This window comes from Phyllobates terribilis, unplaced genomic scaffold (genome assembly GCF_046119375.1).
Source record: "Phyllobates terribilis strain yellow unplaced genomic scaffold, ASM4611937v1 Scaffold_326__1_contigs__length_2130411, whole genome shotgun sequence".
In the NCBI taxonomy this organism is placed as follows: domain Eukaryota; kingdom Metazoa; phylum Chordata; class Amphibia; order Anura; family Dendrobatidae; genus Phyllobates; species Phyllobates terribilis.
Genome location: NW_027363086.1, coordinates 43,105 through 60,683, shown reverse-complemented (window position 1 = coordinate 60,683; position 17,579 = coordinate 43,105). Strand labels below are relative to the sequence as shown.

General features: G+C 41.0%; 1 protein-coding gene across 1 annotated transcript; it reads right to left on the bottom strand.

Moving 5' to 3' along the window:
• Nucleotides 1-689: 689 nt before the first annotated feature.
• LOC141221648 (protein spinster homolog 1-like) lies at nt 690-15,689 on the bottom strand. Its single transcript, XM_073666543.1, has 15 exons — nt 15,482-15,689; nt 15,244-15,309; nt 14,857-14,993; nt 14,357-14,508; nt 13,587-13,656; nt 12,832-12,971; nt 12,587-12,739; nt 12,224-12,413; nt 11,950-12,015; nt 11,174-11,272; nt 9,726-9,897; nt 7,312-7,328; nt 2,881-2,964; nt 2,616-2,812; nt 690-978 (listed from the first exon to the last, which is right to left on the bottom strand). The coding sequence occupies exons 1-15, from the start codon at nt 15,687-15,689 to the stop codon at nt 690-692; spliced, it is 2,040 nt and encodes a 679-aa protein (XP_073522644.1).
• Between the last annotated feature and the right edge of the window lie 1,890 nt (nt 15,690-17,579).

The window sequence follows — 17,579 nt, the reverse complement described above, 5'->3', positions numbered from 1 at the left end:
CTACCACCCTCCCCCACATCTACCCCAGTAAGCTGCTGCTCAGTGAGCAGCAGACTCCTTTCCATGTTGTCAATGGATCTCAGTGTTGCCAGCTGCTCATTTAGATCCAGTATCTGGGCTTCCAAACGCACAACGTGCACACATCTCGCGCAGCAGTAAGCAACCTCGACCTGCTGTTCAAGGAATACATACATGTGGCAAGATGTACACTGGATAGCATTGTCAATAATGGAGCTCATTTCCTAATGGGGATTGCAATATACAGAATGTTAAGTAAAAAGTAAAGTAAAGAATTAATGAAATACAGTCAGCAATTCAGTCCAAAGTCCTCCCTTCCAAACTCCCTGAATACAAAGTCACTGAAAAACAAGTCACACACTTACTTTCGTTCGCACTTACGCTCCGGACTCACGCAGCTCGTTCACACTCGCAAACTAAGATATTTAAAGAGTTTTTTTTTTTTTCCCTTTTCCAGCAATGCACCCTTCACCTGAATGCACTTCCAGTGTCACCCTTAGTAATATTTGAACACTGTAAACATCCTAGACACGGGAAAGTTCCCCTCCGGGGGGTGGCCAAGGTGCGTTGGATTGGTCCCTTATTTGTAGATCCCACGTCGGCTCTAACCAAATGGTCGCGAATGTTTCGGGATCTTTTATGACATAGTAGGGGGACATCGGTAAATTTCTCTATATCCGGATAAGATTGCCGTAACAGGGACCAATATTTTTAATGCACTTGAATATCTGTCCCCCAAAGGGGTGATAGGTGTTCACGAAAGTCAGTCGTGAGTTATTATTCCGTCGTGAAGTAGGTTGGGTGACCTGGTTCAAGATATGTGATGGGTAACCCCTCTGTCGAAATTTGTCGTTCATCTCCTCATGTCTAATTTTTTTAGAATCTGCAGTAGACACTATTCGATCCACCCTATTATGTTGTGATTTTGGTAATGACCTTTTAATATGGCCCGGGTGAGAACTGGAATACAACAATAGACTGTTTTTATCTGTTGGTTTTGTGTATAAGTCACTGACTAGATATCCTGTGTCAACGAGTGTAATCCGTGTGTCCAAAAAACGTATGGAATGTGGGTCTTGGTGTATGGTAAATGTCAGATTAGTAAGTTTGCTGTTAAGGTCATCAAAAAAAGTTTTTAAGTTTTGTCTTGTGCCAGTCCAAATAAAGAAAATATCGTCAATAAAACGTCTCCAGCATAGCACATGCTTTTCAAACAGAGGGTGAGTATATACATGATCTATCTCAAAATTCCCCATGAAGATATTGGCATAGGGGGGTGCCACATTGGAGCCCATCGCCGTACCCCTCTTTTGAAAGAAAAAACGATCTTCAAACATGAAAAAATTTTTGGTGAGGATCAAAGTTAATAAATCACTGCAAAAGTCAATCTGATCGGCTGAGAATGTAGTATGGGCTCTTACAAATTTTATTGTGGCACAAATGCCCTACTGGTGATTGATACTAGTATAGAGACTGTTGACATCCATTGTTGTTAGGATGCTGTTAGTAGGGATTGGTCCTAATTCTCTTATGCATGTCAAAAAATGGGTAGTGTCCTTAAGGTATGAGGTAATCTTCTGAATATGGGGTGTTAAAATTTTTTCTAATGTAATAGCCAAGGGTGACAAAATAGAATCTGTAGAGGCTACAATAGGTCTCCCGGGTGGTGCCCATAGATTCTTGTGTATTTTGGGTAAGGTATAAAATACCGGCATTATTGGGTTTGGATTGACCAAAAATTCTGACAGTTTGGAATCGATTGTGCCTCTCTGAGCATGATGTGAGACTAAATTTTTAATTAAATTAGCTACCTCTGTGGTGGGGTTACGTGTTATAGGTAGATACGTTTCAGTATCATTCAATTGAGTGTATATCTCTGATATATAATAAGACCGGTCCATAATAACAATTGCTCCCCCCTTATCAGCTGGTTTTACAATAAGTTCTTTCCTTTTTTTCAATGAGGAGAGGGCCATACTTTCCTCAGGGTTGAGGTTATTTTTGTTATGCAGATCGCCTCTCTTTATGGCTTGTAGGACTTCATTAATGTCTTTCTGGACCAAGTCAATATATGTCTCTACATGATAATATGTACAAGGCGGTTGGAAATGGCTAGGAATACGCAGTTTCAAGCCATGTAAAGAGAACATTCCATCATTCTGGCTGCTCTGAGAGGCACCTGGAGGATCAGTAGTAAGCCCCCTACCAGAGGAAAAATGGACTTTCAATCTTAAGGTTCTATAAAAGCGTTGTAGTTCTTGCTCCAGTTGGAATGTATCAAAGGCAGGTGTAGGGCTAAATGAAAGACCTTTTTGCAATAGGTCTAATTCGGCCGGTGCTAAGGATTGTGAGAAGATGTTATACACGATGTTAGTCCTACCCGAGAACGAGTTGTCATCCGAGCGTTGTCTGTCTGTCGATCGCCTCCCCCGCCTCGTCTTATTCTTGGTGGACGGTTTCTGCGTTGATCCAAAAAATAATTTGGTTGATAGGTACCTCGTTTGCTGTCTGTAGAGGAGTGTCGGCCTGGAGAAGAGTTGTATCCTCGCCTGTATGATCTGCTGCTTCTGCCTTGATCTGAAGAGCGCCATCTATACACTTGATTATTGAGGTAGTTTTCAGCGTCACATAGAAATTTAGATTTTTTCTGGATCTGGAGTTCGTTGCGATATTCAGAATCAGAAATGGTTTTGTCCACTTTGTTTTTCAGTGTTGTAAATTCTTCAGATGAAATCGTATTACTCAATTGTTGCTCAGTAGAGGCAATCCTAGTATGTAGATTGGTTATTTCCTTCTGGAGAAAATCAATTGTCAACACAATAATGTCCATTGAGCATTTGTTGAGGATCCCCTCGAACTTACTGCAATAATCAGAGTTATCAATAAATAGAGTAGGACGTAGGTTGACTCTTCATCCTCGTGGAATTCGTTGTGTTTTGTGATATTCTGCGAGAGTAACGCAGTGTAGATCCAAAGCGGTATACCTCCTTTGTTCCTTCTTTAGGTCCCTTATGCGTACTTCCTCAGTGGGGGTGTGGAGAAATGTAACGGGAGTTGTGACATGTGCAAGTATTCCACTTGCTTCTTCCTGATTAAAGGCAAAGGTTGTGAACGACATTGAAGCCACAGGAGCGTAATCCCAAGAAACAGTCAATTGAAAAAAAGAAGGATCGCTTCACTGTATCAAACTTTTAGGGTGCTCTGAAGAAATAGGTAGTATAGATATCAAAAAAGAACTTCGGCACTCCAATATGGATGCAAAAAAATGGTTTTTATTAGCAGAATTCCCCATAAATGAAAAGCAGTCCGTTTCCACCTAACATGGTCTTTACCCATCACATATCTTGAACCAGGTCACCCAACCTACTTCACGACGGAATAATAACTCACAACTGACTTTCGTGAACACCTATCACCCCTTTGGGGGACAGATATTCAAGTGCATTAAAAAATATTGGTCCCTGTTAGAGCAATCTTATCCGGATATAGAGGAATTTACTGATGTCCCCCTACTATGTCATAAAAGATCCCGAAACATTCGCGACCATTTGGTTAGAGCTGACATGGGATCCACAAATAAGGGACCAATCCAACGCACCTTGGCCACCCCCCGGAGGGGAACTTTCCCGTGTCTAGGATGTTTACAGTGTTCAAATATTACTAAGGATGACACTTTTACACATCCTCATTCTGGCAAACGTTATTCTATTAAAGAATATTTCTCTTGTGATTCCACGTATGTGGTGTATCTAATTAAGTGTCCATGCGGTCTCGCGTATGTTGGTGAGACCACCCAACATATCCGAGACCGCATTTCACAACACAAATCAACAATTCGTTGTGGACGCATGATGTTACCTATACCAGCACATTTTCTAGCTATGTCCCACAACATTTCACAACTAAGGTATCAAGTAATTGATCACATTCCGCCAAATAGACGGGGGGGGGGCAACCGGATTCAAAACCTCAAAAAACGTGAGCTATACTGGATACATACGCTACAGATCCTCACTCCGAAAGGACTTAATAGGGAGTATGAAGCACAATATGAATAAAAAATTCCTATATCCCCCCCCAAAAATCCCTCTACCTATATTACATAAAACTCACTCTGTCCAGTGTCTATTGGATAGGATAATAAACCAGGGTTTAGCGGATAATTCTATGCTACTGATTAAAGTTTTAAGTTGTGGGTCATTCACTGGGCTTTCAGTATGGGTGACTAGATTGTTTGTCATTTTATAATAATTGAATATATTTCATGTTACTGATTATTTAGGACTATTCAGTAGGACTATGAGCTGTGTATCCACCTGACTTCTGCACAACACAACTGATGGTCCCAACCCCATTTATAAGGCAAGAAATCCCACTTATTAAACCTGACAGGGCACACCTGTGAAGTGAAAACCATTTCCGGTGACTACCTCTTGAAGCTCATCAATAGAATGCCAAGAGTGTGCAAAGCAGTCATCAAAGCAAAAGGTGGCTACTTTGAAGAACCTAGAATATAAGACATATTTTCAGTTGTTTCATACTTTTTTGTTAAGTATATAATTCCACATGTGTTAATTCATAGTTTTGATGCCTTCAGTGTGAATGTACAATTTTCATAGTCATGAAAATACAGAACAATCTTTAAATGAGAAGGTGTGTCCAAACTTTTGGTCTGTACTGTATATATATATATATATATATATATATATATATACTTTATATTCTTGTGGCAGCATGAGGTCTCCTACTATATCATTATTCTTGAATTTATATACATATATAAACATTTTTTTAAAAAAACGCACGCTATTTGCATATTCTACTGTACCTTACAAATTTATTTCACAATCTTTTGTGGGTTATTCCACATCATTTATAAGTAGATGTATGTGTATATTTTGTTTTTCCTTATTTTCTGTTTATATACAAATGTTGATGGGATATATTCTTTTGATGTTTAGCATAGGCCCTGAGAAAGACCATGTTAGGTCGAAACGTTGGCCTGCTTTTCATTTAAGGGGAATTCTGCTAATAAAAACCAATTTTTTGCATCCATATTGGAGTGCCGAAGTTCTTTTTTGATATCTATACTACCTATTTCTTCAGAGCACCCTAAAAGTTTGGTACAGTGAAGCGATCCTTCTTTTTTTCAACAAGCTTCCATTGCTGATAGACCCAGAGGCTGTTGTTAGGTCTCAGCTTGCCATGATAACCATCGATACACCGTGATTGTAACATGGGGGTAATAATGAAGGTACAGAGGGGGCCCCTTCCTTCTGTCCACCATATTGATGCGGTGGTCGCTATTGACCGCATCATCTAAAGGGTTAAACTGTCGGGATAAGTGCTAACACCAAAGTCGGCAGTTGCAGCCAACTCTCCTTGAAGTGCGGGCTCAGCTGCTAAGCCTGCACAGCACGACTACCATGAAAATAGCACAGTTCATGTTTAATCCCATGTGCCCATGATGTAATAGTATGTCATAGGGCAGTAAGGTGTTAGACTTTTGATTGGTTGTTTCTATATTTTCCATTTACCATAATGGAGGACTGATCACATACGTGAGCTCAGGACATGGAATGCAATGTGTGGACCTGGGGAGGAATCATTGACCAGACCTGAGGCTCCTATGATTTGTTGGGTTGACCCCCAGTTGCCTCTATTAAGCACTGTGAAGACCCATACAGTGGCTCAGATATGTTATCATACACTGACTATTAGCTTCATTCAAGGAGTCAAATATAAGAATTTTCAATAATAGTTGAAATAATATTTAATTATTTATTTATCAATTTCCTATCAGTATGTCTTTGGAGTGTGGGAGGAAACCGGAGAACCCGGAGGAAACCCACGCGAACACGGGGAGAGCATACAAACTCCATGCAGTTGTTCTCTTTGGTTGGGTTTGGACCCGAACGCTGCAAAGCAACAGTGCTAACCACTGAGCCACCGTGTTGCCCAATAGTCTTCAATGTGGCACTAATCATGATAGGACGAGAACAGAGACCGAGCCCGGAATCTGTCTCCTTATGCAGCAGGAAGCTCACTTTATTCCGTGAGTTCATCTGACTGCGGAAAGTCCAGTAAATGTCGTATCCAGAAGTGAGAACAGAGACCGAGCCCGGAATCTGCCTCTTGATGCAGCAGGAACCTCACTTTATTCCGTGAGTTCATCTGACTGCGGAAAGTCCAGTAAATGTCGTATGCGAGAACAGAGACCGAGCCCGGAATCTGTCTCTTTTTTCTGACTTGTTTTCGCCTTGTGGAAGAGTCGTCACATCCGGCTGGATTCTTTGTTCATTGACGGATCACAATCAGGCCTCTCTCCGGAATAGTGATCTGTAGAAATAATAAATATGACTGAAGATGAAACAACTGGATATCATATATAAGCGGCAGGCAATGTACTCCTGGTTACTGATTTCTAGCCTTGTGAGAAAAGATTTAAGATAAGTGATATTGGCTTATTCTTAGTTTAGGACTGTACCCCCCATTCATATAGAGGGGGCTGACAATCACTATGTGAGATCTGAGACCACCCACTGGATTCCTAAACCCAGAATGTTTCATATTGGCCGGCACTAAGCATTTCATGGATATCTAAGAAGTACATGAGTGCAATTTTTTAAATCTATAAATTTAAATTAAAAAATAAATTATTGATTATGTAGCGTTAATAAAGCTAGATCTAAATAGAACTATTTTTACTGTAAAGGATCTTCTCCCCACTATTTTAGCTTTAGTAAAAGATCAAGTATTTCTAAAACATTAAAAGACATCCAGGAACTTAAAGATGTCAGACAAACCCCTGCAGATCCCCAATGAATCTAGGACCTCCAGCAAGTTGTCATAGCCGGAACGGACATTGAATGTACAACGTGATGATTCGTGCCGCAAAGCTGGAGCCACTGTCTCCAACAAAAGAAGCAAAACGTAGTTTAACAAGTGTACAGTTTTATACGATGATTTATATGGTTGTATAACTAATATATTTCCCATCTGGTATTATCACTCATCCCCTTAAAAAAATAAAATTGGTACTTAATATTTTATCTCCTCTTGTAAAAGGATTGAATAGTTCTAAGAAGAGATACCTGGCCTGGAAAGAAACTAAAAATTCTAACTCTGAAATAATAGGATCTGAAAACCCACTCAAATTATATTCTCAAATTATATATTCTCATTACCAAAAATTAAAAAAGTTAAAGTTGACTATTCCCATCTTATCTTACCTTTCATTTTTCCTCAGGTCCAGCTTTAAAAAGTTCTAATTTATGGAGCTGTAGATATTACCTCCTTCAGGACAAAGTCTATAAAGATGAAATAAAATTAAATTATTTGATATAAAATGATACAGAAGGATTATCTACATGTACAGTAAAGCATTAAACCTGACATATTGTGCCACTACGTGTTTCCAAGAGACGCACTATAACATTATGCTGCGGTGCTCCTTTACTCCAATGAGACCCCGCAGAGCATTTCCTTCCCAACCTCCTCTATGCTGGAGAGGTTGTGCTAAACCGGGAGACATTTTACACATATTTTGGAGTTGTCCATAAAGGAATTATGGAAAGAAACTTTGAACTTACTCCTATGAATTTCTAAACCCAATATTCCACTTACACCACAATTAATATTATTATCACAAGGTCTAGAAGAAATCCCACCCAAATTTCAACATATCTCTTGTCATATCTTTTTGGTGATTAAACATTTAATCGCAACAAAATGGAAGCAAATAATTCCTCCATCAATATTAGAAGTAATGGAAAGGCATCAACGCACAATATTAAAGTTCAACTTTGCGATTAGTGAAAAAATGTTGTAGCTGATATTTAGTTAGATGAATGCCATAGTGGAAGAGTTTTTTTTTACTCAGGCTAAACCCAAAACTTAAAAACTAAAATAGTTGTATAAACAAACAATACCGGATATATACCAAACTAATTGTTTACACATATTATGGTCAAAGTTATAATAGTTGTTTATTACTAATAATAATGACTAGCCTTGCCTTTACTTTCTCTCCTGTAACTTCCCATTGTTACCCCATTACTCCTTTTTCCCCTCCCCAATTTATATTCCTTCTTAATGTTATTTTTTTTGTAAATGTTAAGTAAAAACAATTGAACGAGATGATCCGACATTTACCATTTTTTACCCGTTGTAAATCCTGTTGTTCTCCTGAATCTGGCATTGTTCATCCTTTGTTCCTCAAGATTCTAATTTCCTGAGAAATTGCCCCCTTTTCCCTTTATGTAAATCTAGTATTTGTATTTATTTTTGCCAAGTGGGCGTGACCCTCAAAAACTTCTCTTTTTGAGAAACATCTTGATGACAACGGCCAGTTGGCTAAAATAGTGGATAAATGTATAGGGAGCAGGGAGACCTATCAGGAACAAGGAGATTTGAGAACAAGAGACAAACAATGCCGTATTCAGGAGAATAGCAGCATTTATACCGGGTTAAAATAAATGTATATTTATGGCGAGTGACAGGTTCTCTTAAAAGTAGATTCCACCAAAAAGACATAGCAGATTTTTTCAAATACAATTTATGTCATATAATCAGCCCCATATCAGTAGGGTAGGGTCACACTTAGGCTGTGTGCCCACGATGCGTTTTTTAAGCGTTTCCGCAGCGGCAAAAACGCTGCAGAAACGCTTAAAAAACGCATGGTAGAAGGTCTGCCATGTTCCCCAATGATAATCCATATGTGCTGTGCACATGCTGCAGAAATTTCCGCTGCGGATTATCATTGCGTAAAAAAAGCAGCACTACCAATTATTTTGCGGAAGCGCTGAGTTTTCTCCGCCATTGACTTGCATTAGACCGCATGGACTCCGCATCACTGTATATGTAGATGTATGCGTTCCATTGTGGGGATGGTACCCGGGTGTGGAGGAGAGGAGACATCCACACCCAGGTGCCATAGTACCTGTAAAAAAAAGAATAAAATAAAAAATATATGTTATACTTACCTTCCGGCGGGCCGCGGTGCGCTCGTCCTCCCATGCCGGCAGATCGCGGTGGACTGAAGGACCTGCGCTGACGTCATAGCCATGTGACGGGTCACGCGATGCTGACGTTGGCAGGTCCTTCAGTGTACCGCGATCTGCCGGCAGCCAGGACGGAGTGAAGCAAGACTGCCGGGGCCATCGGAAGGTAAGTATATATTTATTTTTTTATTTTTAACCATTCTTTGGGGTCACACTATATAAATCCATGCCGTTTGCATGGATTTATATAGTGTGACCAAGTTGTCAAGCACTTTCCAAGTGATGCTAAAATCGCTTGGAAAGCGCTTATCAACCCGCATGCGGAAATGCATGTGAAGAACGCTTCACATCCGCATGTCCCTGGCAGAAAAACGCATGTACAATCCGCATGTACAATCCGCATGTACAATCCGCATGCGTTTTTTCTGCCAGGGGAGATGCAGAAACGCTCAGGAAAAATCCTGAGCATTTCTGCATCGTGGGCACATAGCCTTAGGATAAAACTATTTATGCCATAATAATAAGTTAATTGCAGCTTTGTTAATGTTATGTTATGCAGCTTTGTTAATGTTATGTTATGGAGCTTTGTTATGGGGATGGATGTATTATACAGATGCTGGGTATTACATTTACTAATTATGGAGCTAATGCTAATCCAATTCTGTAAGAGATATGATCGGATAATTAACTTATTTCTGCACGTACCTTCAGACTCTGTCTCTGCCTTCTTACGATCATTTTCAACAAAGAGGGCGCATGCGAAAAAGAATCCTCCTCCGAAAACCAGCACAAAGGGGCAAACCATGAGGGCGTACTGCAGACTGCGGAAGTTCGAAAGAGCCGAGTCTGGATTGTAACTTTTGATGCGGTCGGATATCTGAAGATGAGACGAGATAAATAATTATGTATGGTTAATGAAAGTAAAAAAACATAATTGACTGGACACGTTTATGCTGACAGCAGTCAATGGATACCAATGAAATCTGGTGATCATAGAAAGAGAAGGTGCCTCACTGCAGATAGCGGCTCCTCCAAACTATGAACAGCAATGCTTCCAGTATCCGCAGCTCCAGTACTACACATTGTCTGGGAACAGGACACTTGTGACATCCTTCTTCAGCAGATAATCTGTGACGTAACTCCAGGACATCTTGTCTTTGGAGTTCTGCCACCCCGTCAACAGAGCGGAAGAGAAGATGCTGCTCTGTCAACGTGATATCAGGGGAGGCCACTGAATCGCGGGTGTTGGCAGAGATCGGTCCCGGGCACTACAGGCAGGTATTTAGCAACGACTTGCCTGTTAGCCCATAGTAAAAAAAATCAAATAGTCCCGGTGAACCCTTTTAAGTATGTTATGAATAGGCTACAGCGAGTTTTAAAAACTCCACTGTGACAGAGCATGTCCTATTCTCATCCGTTCTGCGGATCAGACTTGGCCAGTAAAGAGTAACTGTCGTTATAAAATCAATACAGTACACGTGAAAATAAGCAACTTTGTGGTAGATCTTATCAGATAAATCTGCTTATTTTTCCTCCATTAATTTATAACATTCTTAATTCACAGATAAAATCTGTAATCAGTGAAGACAGATTTTTACATTACTGAGATAGGAGATGACAATTGCTGTTGATCAGATTCTATGTACATGGGGGGAGCCTGCCTCTAGCTCCTCCCTCTTTCCTCTAAATAGAATGTTATAAGCACCAACTGTCATCTCCTATCCCAGTAATGCTTCACTGAATACAGTGAGAACTTTGAGAATAAACGATCAGTTCGAGAGGAGAAAGAAGCAGATTTCTCTGAAAAGATATATTCCAACGTTTCTTATTTTCATGTGTACTGTACTATTGATTTATGAAATAAAAATTAAAACTGGGGTTACTATTTCTAGTCTATAGGAATCTGTTAAAAATGGATGGAGAAAGGATGATATACTTTGTACTTCAGTTTTCCATCTGTGTTTCATCCATTTTTCATTGATCCATTATTAAGAGTCAATGGATAAATAAAGTTTGGACAGTCTACCACCTTCACTTTTTAAAAAAACAGATGACACAAGAGAAAAATGGTCTGTTTTGCGACAATGTACAAATGGAAACAGATGTGTGAATGTAGCCCTAAAGTGATGTGAGAATATGTAACAGCTACTTACTAGCCCGATGAAATAGGAGCTTCCAGCTTCCCCCAGCAGGTGGGACCCCGCCATCGATAACGCCTGTGCTGTTGATCGCCTTGTGGGAGAAACCACATACTGAAACAAGAGAATATTCTGAATGAGCAGAAGGAGTCACTGAACCCAACGAGACAAGAGAACATGGACAAAGTGAACATACTTGAAGCCTAAGTTAAAGAAGTTGTCCACTATGGATAGGGCATCAATGTATGATCGGCCGGGGTCCCGCATGCGGCATCCCTTCCGATCAGCAGTTATCGGTGCCGGCGGCGGCTGCCACCAGCCGGAAGTCCTTACCTATTCAAGTCAATTGAATAGGAGGTGGATGTGCAGTACACCGCGGTGACCACTATAACTTGACGGCCAAACACCGCAGGTAAGCCCCTCCGGCCGGTGGCAGCCGCTGCAGATACCAATAACTGCTGATCGCCGGGGGTGCCGCGTGCGGGACCCCGGCCATCCTACATTGATGCCATATCCTACGGGTAGGGCATCAATGTGAAAGTAGTGGACAACCCCTTTAAATGCACAATCAGCCAGGATAGATAAGAAGCCCAGACATGTTGTGGACTGAGATTTTACTAAAGAAGTTTTTAATCATCTTGCGCCAGGTTTATTTTTAGTTGGGAATTACCCAACAGACGCTTGGGCACAGCCAGGATTATGGGGCATTTGATGGGTAAAAACAGAACATAGAGACTGACTACATACATATAATTATAGCTATGATAAGTTTAGCGCTTTTCTCCACTCACCAGGCGGATATCAGTTGAAACTGAAAAGTTCAGGCTCAGAAATATGGTCCCGATGAATATAAACACCTGCAGAGAGTAAAGAACAATACATATAAACATTTGTGTCTTGCACGCTTTCCTATCCCCCATAGGTTTTGTCTTTATAATCCATTCATCCACCCCAGTCTCCGTACATTCATAGACAGCCCCCGCCATAGTCTATGATTTCTACTGCTCGGTCCTATAGCCGAGACCCAGTAAGGGGATGAAAGCAATCTGTACTCCAGGTACTTACATAAGTGGCCACAAGGCTGATGTCTGCAAGAATAATAGCCAACAGCAGGAAAATGGCGGAGCCCAGCAATCCAACCGCACAAACTATAGGGTCAGCACGAGGGTTGTACTTCCTGCATCTCTTGGCTATCTCCGCCCCTGTTCCAACTCCAAGGATGCCAGAGATGACCGTAAGTCCTCCGAAAATCAGACTGCAAAGAAAAGCGGTAAAGAGATTAGTAAAGTAGCTTGAAGAAATGAAATATAAATAATTTGATATAATAATAATTTGAAATATAAATATATTTTTTTAGAGAGAAAACGGTCATAGGGGGAATTAAATTCCCACCAGTGAATGTCAAATTAAAGTTTGCTAAACTTGTACCTGTCATCATAGTTGGATAGTTGAGTCTGATATGGCGCCTTCTGTAGCATGAGAGCCCGGGCACGCTTCAGGAAAGTAACAGCCCAGAAGCCGAATGCAGCTGCCACAAATTTTACCATAATAGTCCCAAGAGTAGAAAACAGAAGACTTCGGCTGCAGAGAGAGAAAAGGGTAAAAAACTTGTAAATGACGCAGAAGTCACGGGGGAGATCAGTGACATAAATCAATGCACAGAAGACACCTACTTTTTACGCAGTTGGTTGGCATCCATAAGCCATCCTTTGAAGCTCAGTGGTTTGTTCTTTTCCTCTGCAGCTCCTCTGGACGGTTCTTTTACAAATGCAGCCATGAGCAGGACTCCTACCAGGCCCAGAGCAGAGATGATCTGTGTAGATGAAGAAGGAGACATCACATATCACATATACAGAGGTTTCATCACAAAAAGGACATGAGCACAGACTGTTGTGGAACTGGTTCCATTAAAGGGGATCTGCGACGAGGTGTTTGCTGCGCATCTGAGAGCAGCATAATGCAGGGACAGAGACCCCGATTCCAGCGATGTGTCACTTGCTGGTGTGCTTGGTGAAGTATTGATAAAATCCCAGTTTTCTCGCTGCAGATCTAGCAGTACTCTGAATGCTGAGCTCTGTATACCCTGCCTACACCACTGATTGGTAGATTTTTCTGTGCACACTGTACATAGGCAGAAAGCCACCAATCAGTGGTGGGGTCGGGGTTACACAGAACAGGAGGACTACATGGCACGAGACAACTAGTCCCCTCGTCATAATCTCCTGCTAATAAAACAGTGATTTTTTTTTTAAAGCATCTACAAGGAGCAGTAAGTGACACATCGCTGGAATCAGGTGCTCTGCCCCTACAGGGCCCCTGCTCTCAGATCAAATGGAAAAACATACTGCCAGATTCCCTTTAATACGATTCAGGAATTATAATTAAGATTCACAGTTTGTCCACAAGATCCCTCAGACCTATTACTTACCCGGAAGGCCCATTGCCAGGCGCCACCAAATGCACTTGTCACTTTAGACCCAATGATGTAACCAAGGCCACTGTAAAAAACAAAAACAAAGTTGTCATAATTTCTGCACACATATAAACATATACATTTTTGAGTGCCTTTTTCCGGCTCCTCCTTCCTACTCCACCCCCTCCATAGACTTCTATGAGCAGCAACTGTTACCCCATGCCGCATAAAGCTACAATCTGTCTTGTCACTGAAGATGGATTTTTATCAGTGAATTAATGAAGGGAAATAAGTATATTTCCTGATAAGATATATTACAACATTTCCTATGTCCATTTAAATGATTTATAAAAAAACAATAAAAAGTGTAAGATCATTCTGAGTCTTCACATTCTTTGAGGAGCTCTTGTCATAAGTGCTAAAAGTCAAACTGTCTAGCAGAAAACTTTTTTGCCCATAGCAATCAGTGCAGTTTTCTGTTAGGGAAAGTCTTGACATTGCTGAAAAAATATTTCCATTTAGAGTCTTGAATCAATTTCCTAGAAATCTGCAGCAATTCCAGAAATGTTTGCTGGTTCACTGCTGATCCTCCCCCTACGTGTTGCGACACCATGATCATTACTTGCGGAGGGGTTTTTGAAACGCCATCCATATGTATTGTACATGCATCTGTAGAGCAAAATCCGTACCGAAAAAAGTCCACAGCAAATCCGCCTTGTCGGACTTACTCTTAGACAGTTTGGCTATGATTCCCTCCTTAAAACAATAAATAGATGTACACTCACCAGCCAAAGGGTGCTGCTAAGTAATACAAGTTAAGCGCGCGGCTGCGCCGATCTCCCACGAAGACGTCGGCAATGATGGAGGGGGCAGTTATTTTAAAACTTGCCTCTGCAGCTCCAGACAGTCCATTAATTAGGAGAAAAACTGTAAAATACTGTGAAAACACAAAAAAATATTCAGTGACCATTTATGAAAGTTTTCTAAGACACCTAAAGAAATACGGTAATGGAAAAATTATAAACTTTTCCTAATTTTGGACCCGCTCTCACTTTTGTCTTGCAAATACTAATGCAAAATACTGATCTACATACAAACAAGTGAGAGGCTTTAGGGCTCATGCAGACGTCGGTGGATCCCGGTCCGATCTCTGACAGCGTGATAGCGATGCTCGGGTCGGAAGAACCGCGGCCAGTCCGTGCATTATTGTCCATGATGGCACCGAGATCCACAGACGTCTGCATGAGCCTTAAGTCTTTATGCTTCTACCAATTAGATCAGTTACCTCATTGGGAACGTAGGACTTGCAGAGAATGATGGCCGACCAGAAGGACATCCCTGCACACATGATGTATTTTCTGTTCCAGCGGTCACCCAGGTATCCATAGATTTGACCAAACAGGACACTGCTGATCGTGAATACTAGAAGGGGAAAAACAAGAGGTCACAGTTAATAGAAATGATTTCTTTAACATATATTTATTTATATTTGAGGATTATTTAAACTGTTGCACTGAAAACACTTCTCCCGTCCTCATCACTGTTTGCATTTTTGGTAACTATAAAGGCGGCCATCATGTGAACGTTACAAAATTGGAACCTTATGATGTCACGAGATTCCAGCCGTCCTCACAAGTGACCTATAGAATAGGATTTTATGTTAAAAGTTTACCTAAGCTTATAAGGCCGGATTTGCTGTCGTCCATTTTAAATGCGCTTTGTAGGTAAGAAATCGCTCCTGCCAGAACAAAAAGAAGAACACGAATGATTATTGTAATTAGAGAAGTGCAGGAATAGACATCACAGCAGCTAACGAGCCTTCTCGTTGGCCATGAAGATTTTCTTCTTTTTTTGCAGTTTTGGGCCTTATACACCTTGCCCCCGACATAAGCCGGTTTACGCCTACTTACCTACGAAAGTGAAGGCAGCTATGAAGGTGACCAGATTGATGAAGGTTAGAACGCCTACAATAATGAAAGAGCGGACTATGGAGACTCCAGTCCGGGCGTGCAGGTCCTGTTCTTCGCAGTTTTCATCCTCATCTTGCTGGTCTTTTCCTTTTTCCACATCTTCTAATAGAAGTGGCATTTTTGGGGTGGAATTGAAGAGAGATGCCATGTTCAACAGAGCCCTGCAAACACTGGAGAAAAACACAAGACGGTAAAAATATTGCATTAGTCTCAGTCAATTCCGTGGTAGTGCAGTATATAGTGTAATAAGCAATCGAACAACAATAAGTTTAAGTCCCCTAGAGGGACTAAAAATGAGGTCAAATTCAGCAAAAAAAGTTTTTCTTTAATATAAAAAAAATAATAAAATATAAAGATTTCAAAAATAAAGAGAAAAAAAACAAGCATATATATATATATATATATATATGTATTTTTCAGATTATAAGACTCACTTTTTGTTCTCCCAAATTTGGGGGGAAAATGGGGGTGCGATTTATAATCCAATTGTAGCTTACCGGGCTGGGGGGGTATCTGCGGTGGAGCAGGGTCCCAGGAGTCAGGGTCACTGCTGCAGGAAGTTGAAGGTGGTGGGGCGATGCTGTGGGCCCCAGACTGGGAGGTGGGGGTGGTCAGCGATGCGAGGCTGCTTCGGGCACCAGGCTTCCAGAAAATGTCAGTGGAGCCCCCGCACTGCCCATCGTTTTCACTGCGGTGGACTTCGGGAAAATGGACGCCTCCAGCGGAGCATGTGTAGATCTCGGCTCCCGAGATCTCGATCTTGGGAGCGGAGATCTCAATCTAAACATGCGCCATTTTCCCAAAGTCCACTGCAGTGAAAACGATGCAAACGATGGGCAGTGTGGGGACTTGTTTGATATTTTCTGAAAGCCCGTGGCCCGGAGCAGTCTCGCACTGTGCTGAGCACCCCAACCTTCCAGCCCGGGCCCTGCAGCATCGCCCCACTCCTGCCACCGTTGAAAGCTTTCTGCAGCAGCGACCCTGCCTCCTGGGATCCCGCTTCACCGCAGCCCCCTCGACCACCCCCGGGTAAGCTATCGTAAAAGGGGATTATAAGACGCACTATTTTATTAATTTCATTTTTTTCCCATTTTCCTCCCCAAAATTTGGGGTGCATCTTCTAATCTGCAAAATACAGTCTCTGGCATCAATATATCCATAAAAGTAAGAGAAACAATCAAAACGCCAGAATGGCCTTTTTTTCCCTTGTTTTTTTTTTTATTACGGCACCTTCCCCGAAAAATGCAATAAAAAGTCACCCAAACTGTGTATGTTCCCCAAAATGGTGTCAATAAAAACATCAACTTGCCATAAAATGGTGAAACAAATCAATTTTTTTTTTAAATTCTAAAACTATTGTTGTAACCACTTACGGTAAGTAATAACAATAATAATAATAATAAAACAATATGAACCCTGAATCATCTTTCCAGATCAATCGTACCACAAAATGAACGTGGTAAAAAGCACAAAAAACAGTTTTGTTTTTCTGTTTTTTTTTCACCATTTCACCATAGTTATTATTTTTTCCCCATTTTTCAGTATAATATAAGGTAAAATGAATGCTGTTCTTCTAAGCAACAACTCGTCTCACAAAAAAAAAAACAAGCTTTCACCTGACTATGTGATCAGAAAAATAAAAAAGTGGAGGAAATATTGGCCGTGCTTTGAAAGGGTTAATGACAATTTACAAAAAACGTGTCTATACTGTTATTGGGGATAATTCTATAGGGAAATCTATATATGTCCCCCTATAATCATCTACAGGTTGTCTCCCCCTGGGAAAGGCTCCCATTACTCATTAGATGAAGTTCAGACTTACCTTTCTCTCTTTCCACCGAGGGCGCTGATAATAACAAATAAATATCACTTTCTATAGCAAATTTTGCAACACAGAAATCGTGAGTACAACACACAATAGTGAGTGGCTGGGATCCGGCCGGCGCCCATAGTTATACACAGGGGCCGATTGTGACATCATCAGCCGGTCACTGGGGGTTCTAAGCCATTGTGATGTCATCGATCTATCTAATCATCC

What these genes read in the sequence shown, in the direction of transcription:
- LOC141221648 (XM_073666543.1), bottom strand. Translation starts at nt 15,689, where the DNA reads ATGGCATCTCTCTTCAATTCCACCCCAAAAATGCCACTTCTATTAGAA. An exon ending in TTTCAACTGATATCCGCCTG is followed by an intron (nt 11,273 to 11,949) that starts GTGAGTGGAGAA and finishes CTCTTGTTTCAG; the next exon opens with TATGTGGTTTCTCCCACAAG. An exon ending in GCTCCTATTTCATCGGGCTA is followed by an intron (nt 9,898 to 11,173) that starts GTAAGTAGCTGT and finishes TCTCATCTTCAG; the next exon opens with ATATCCGACCGCATCAAAAG.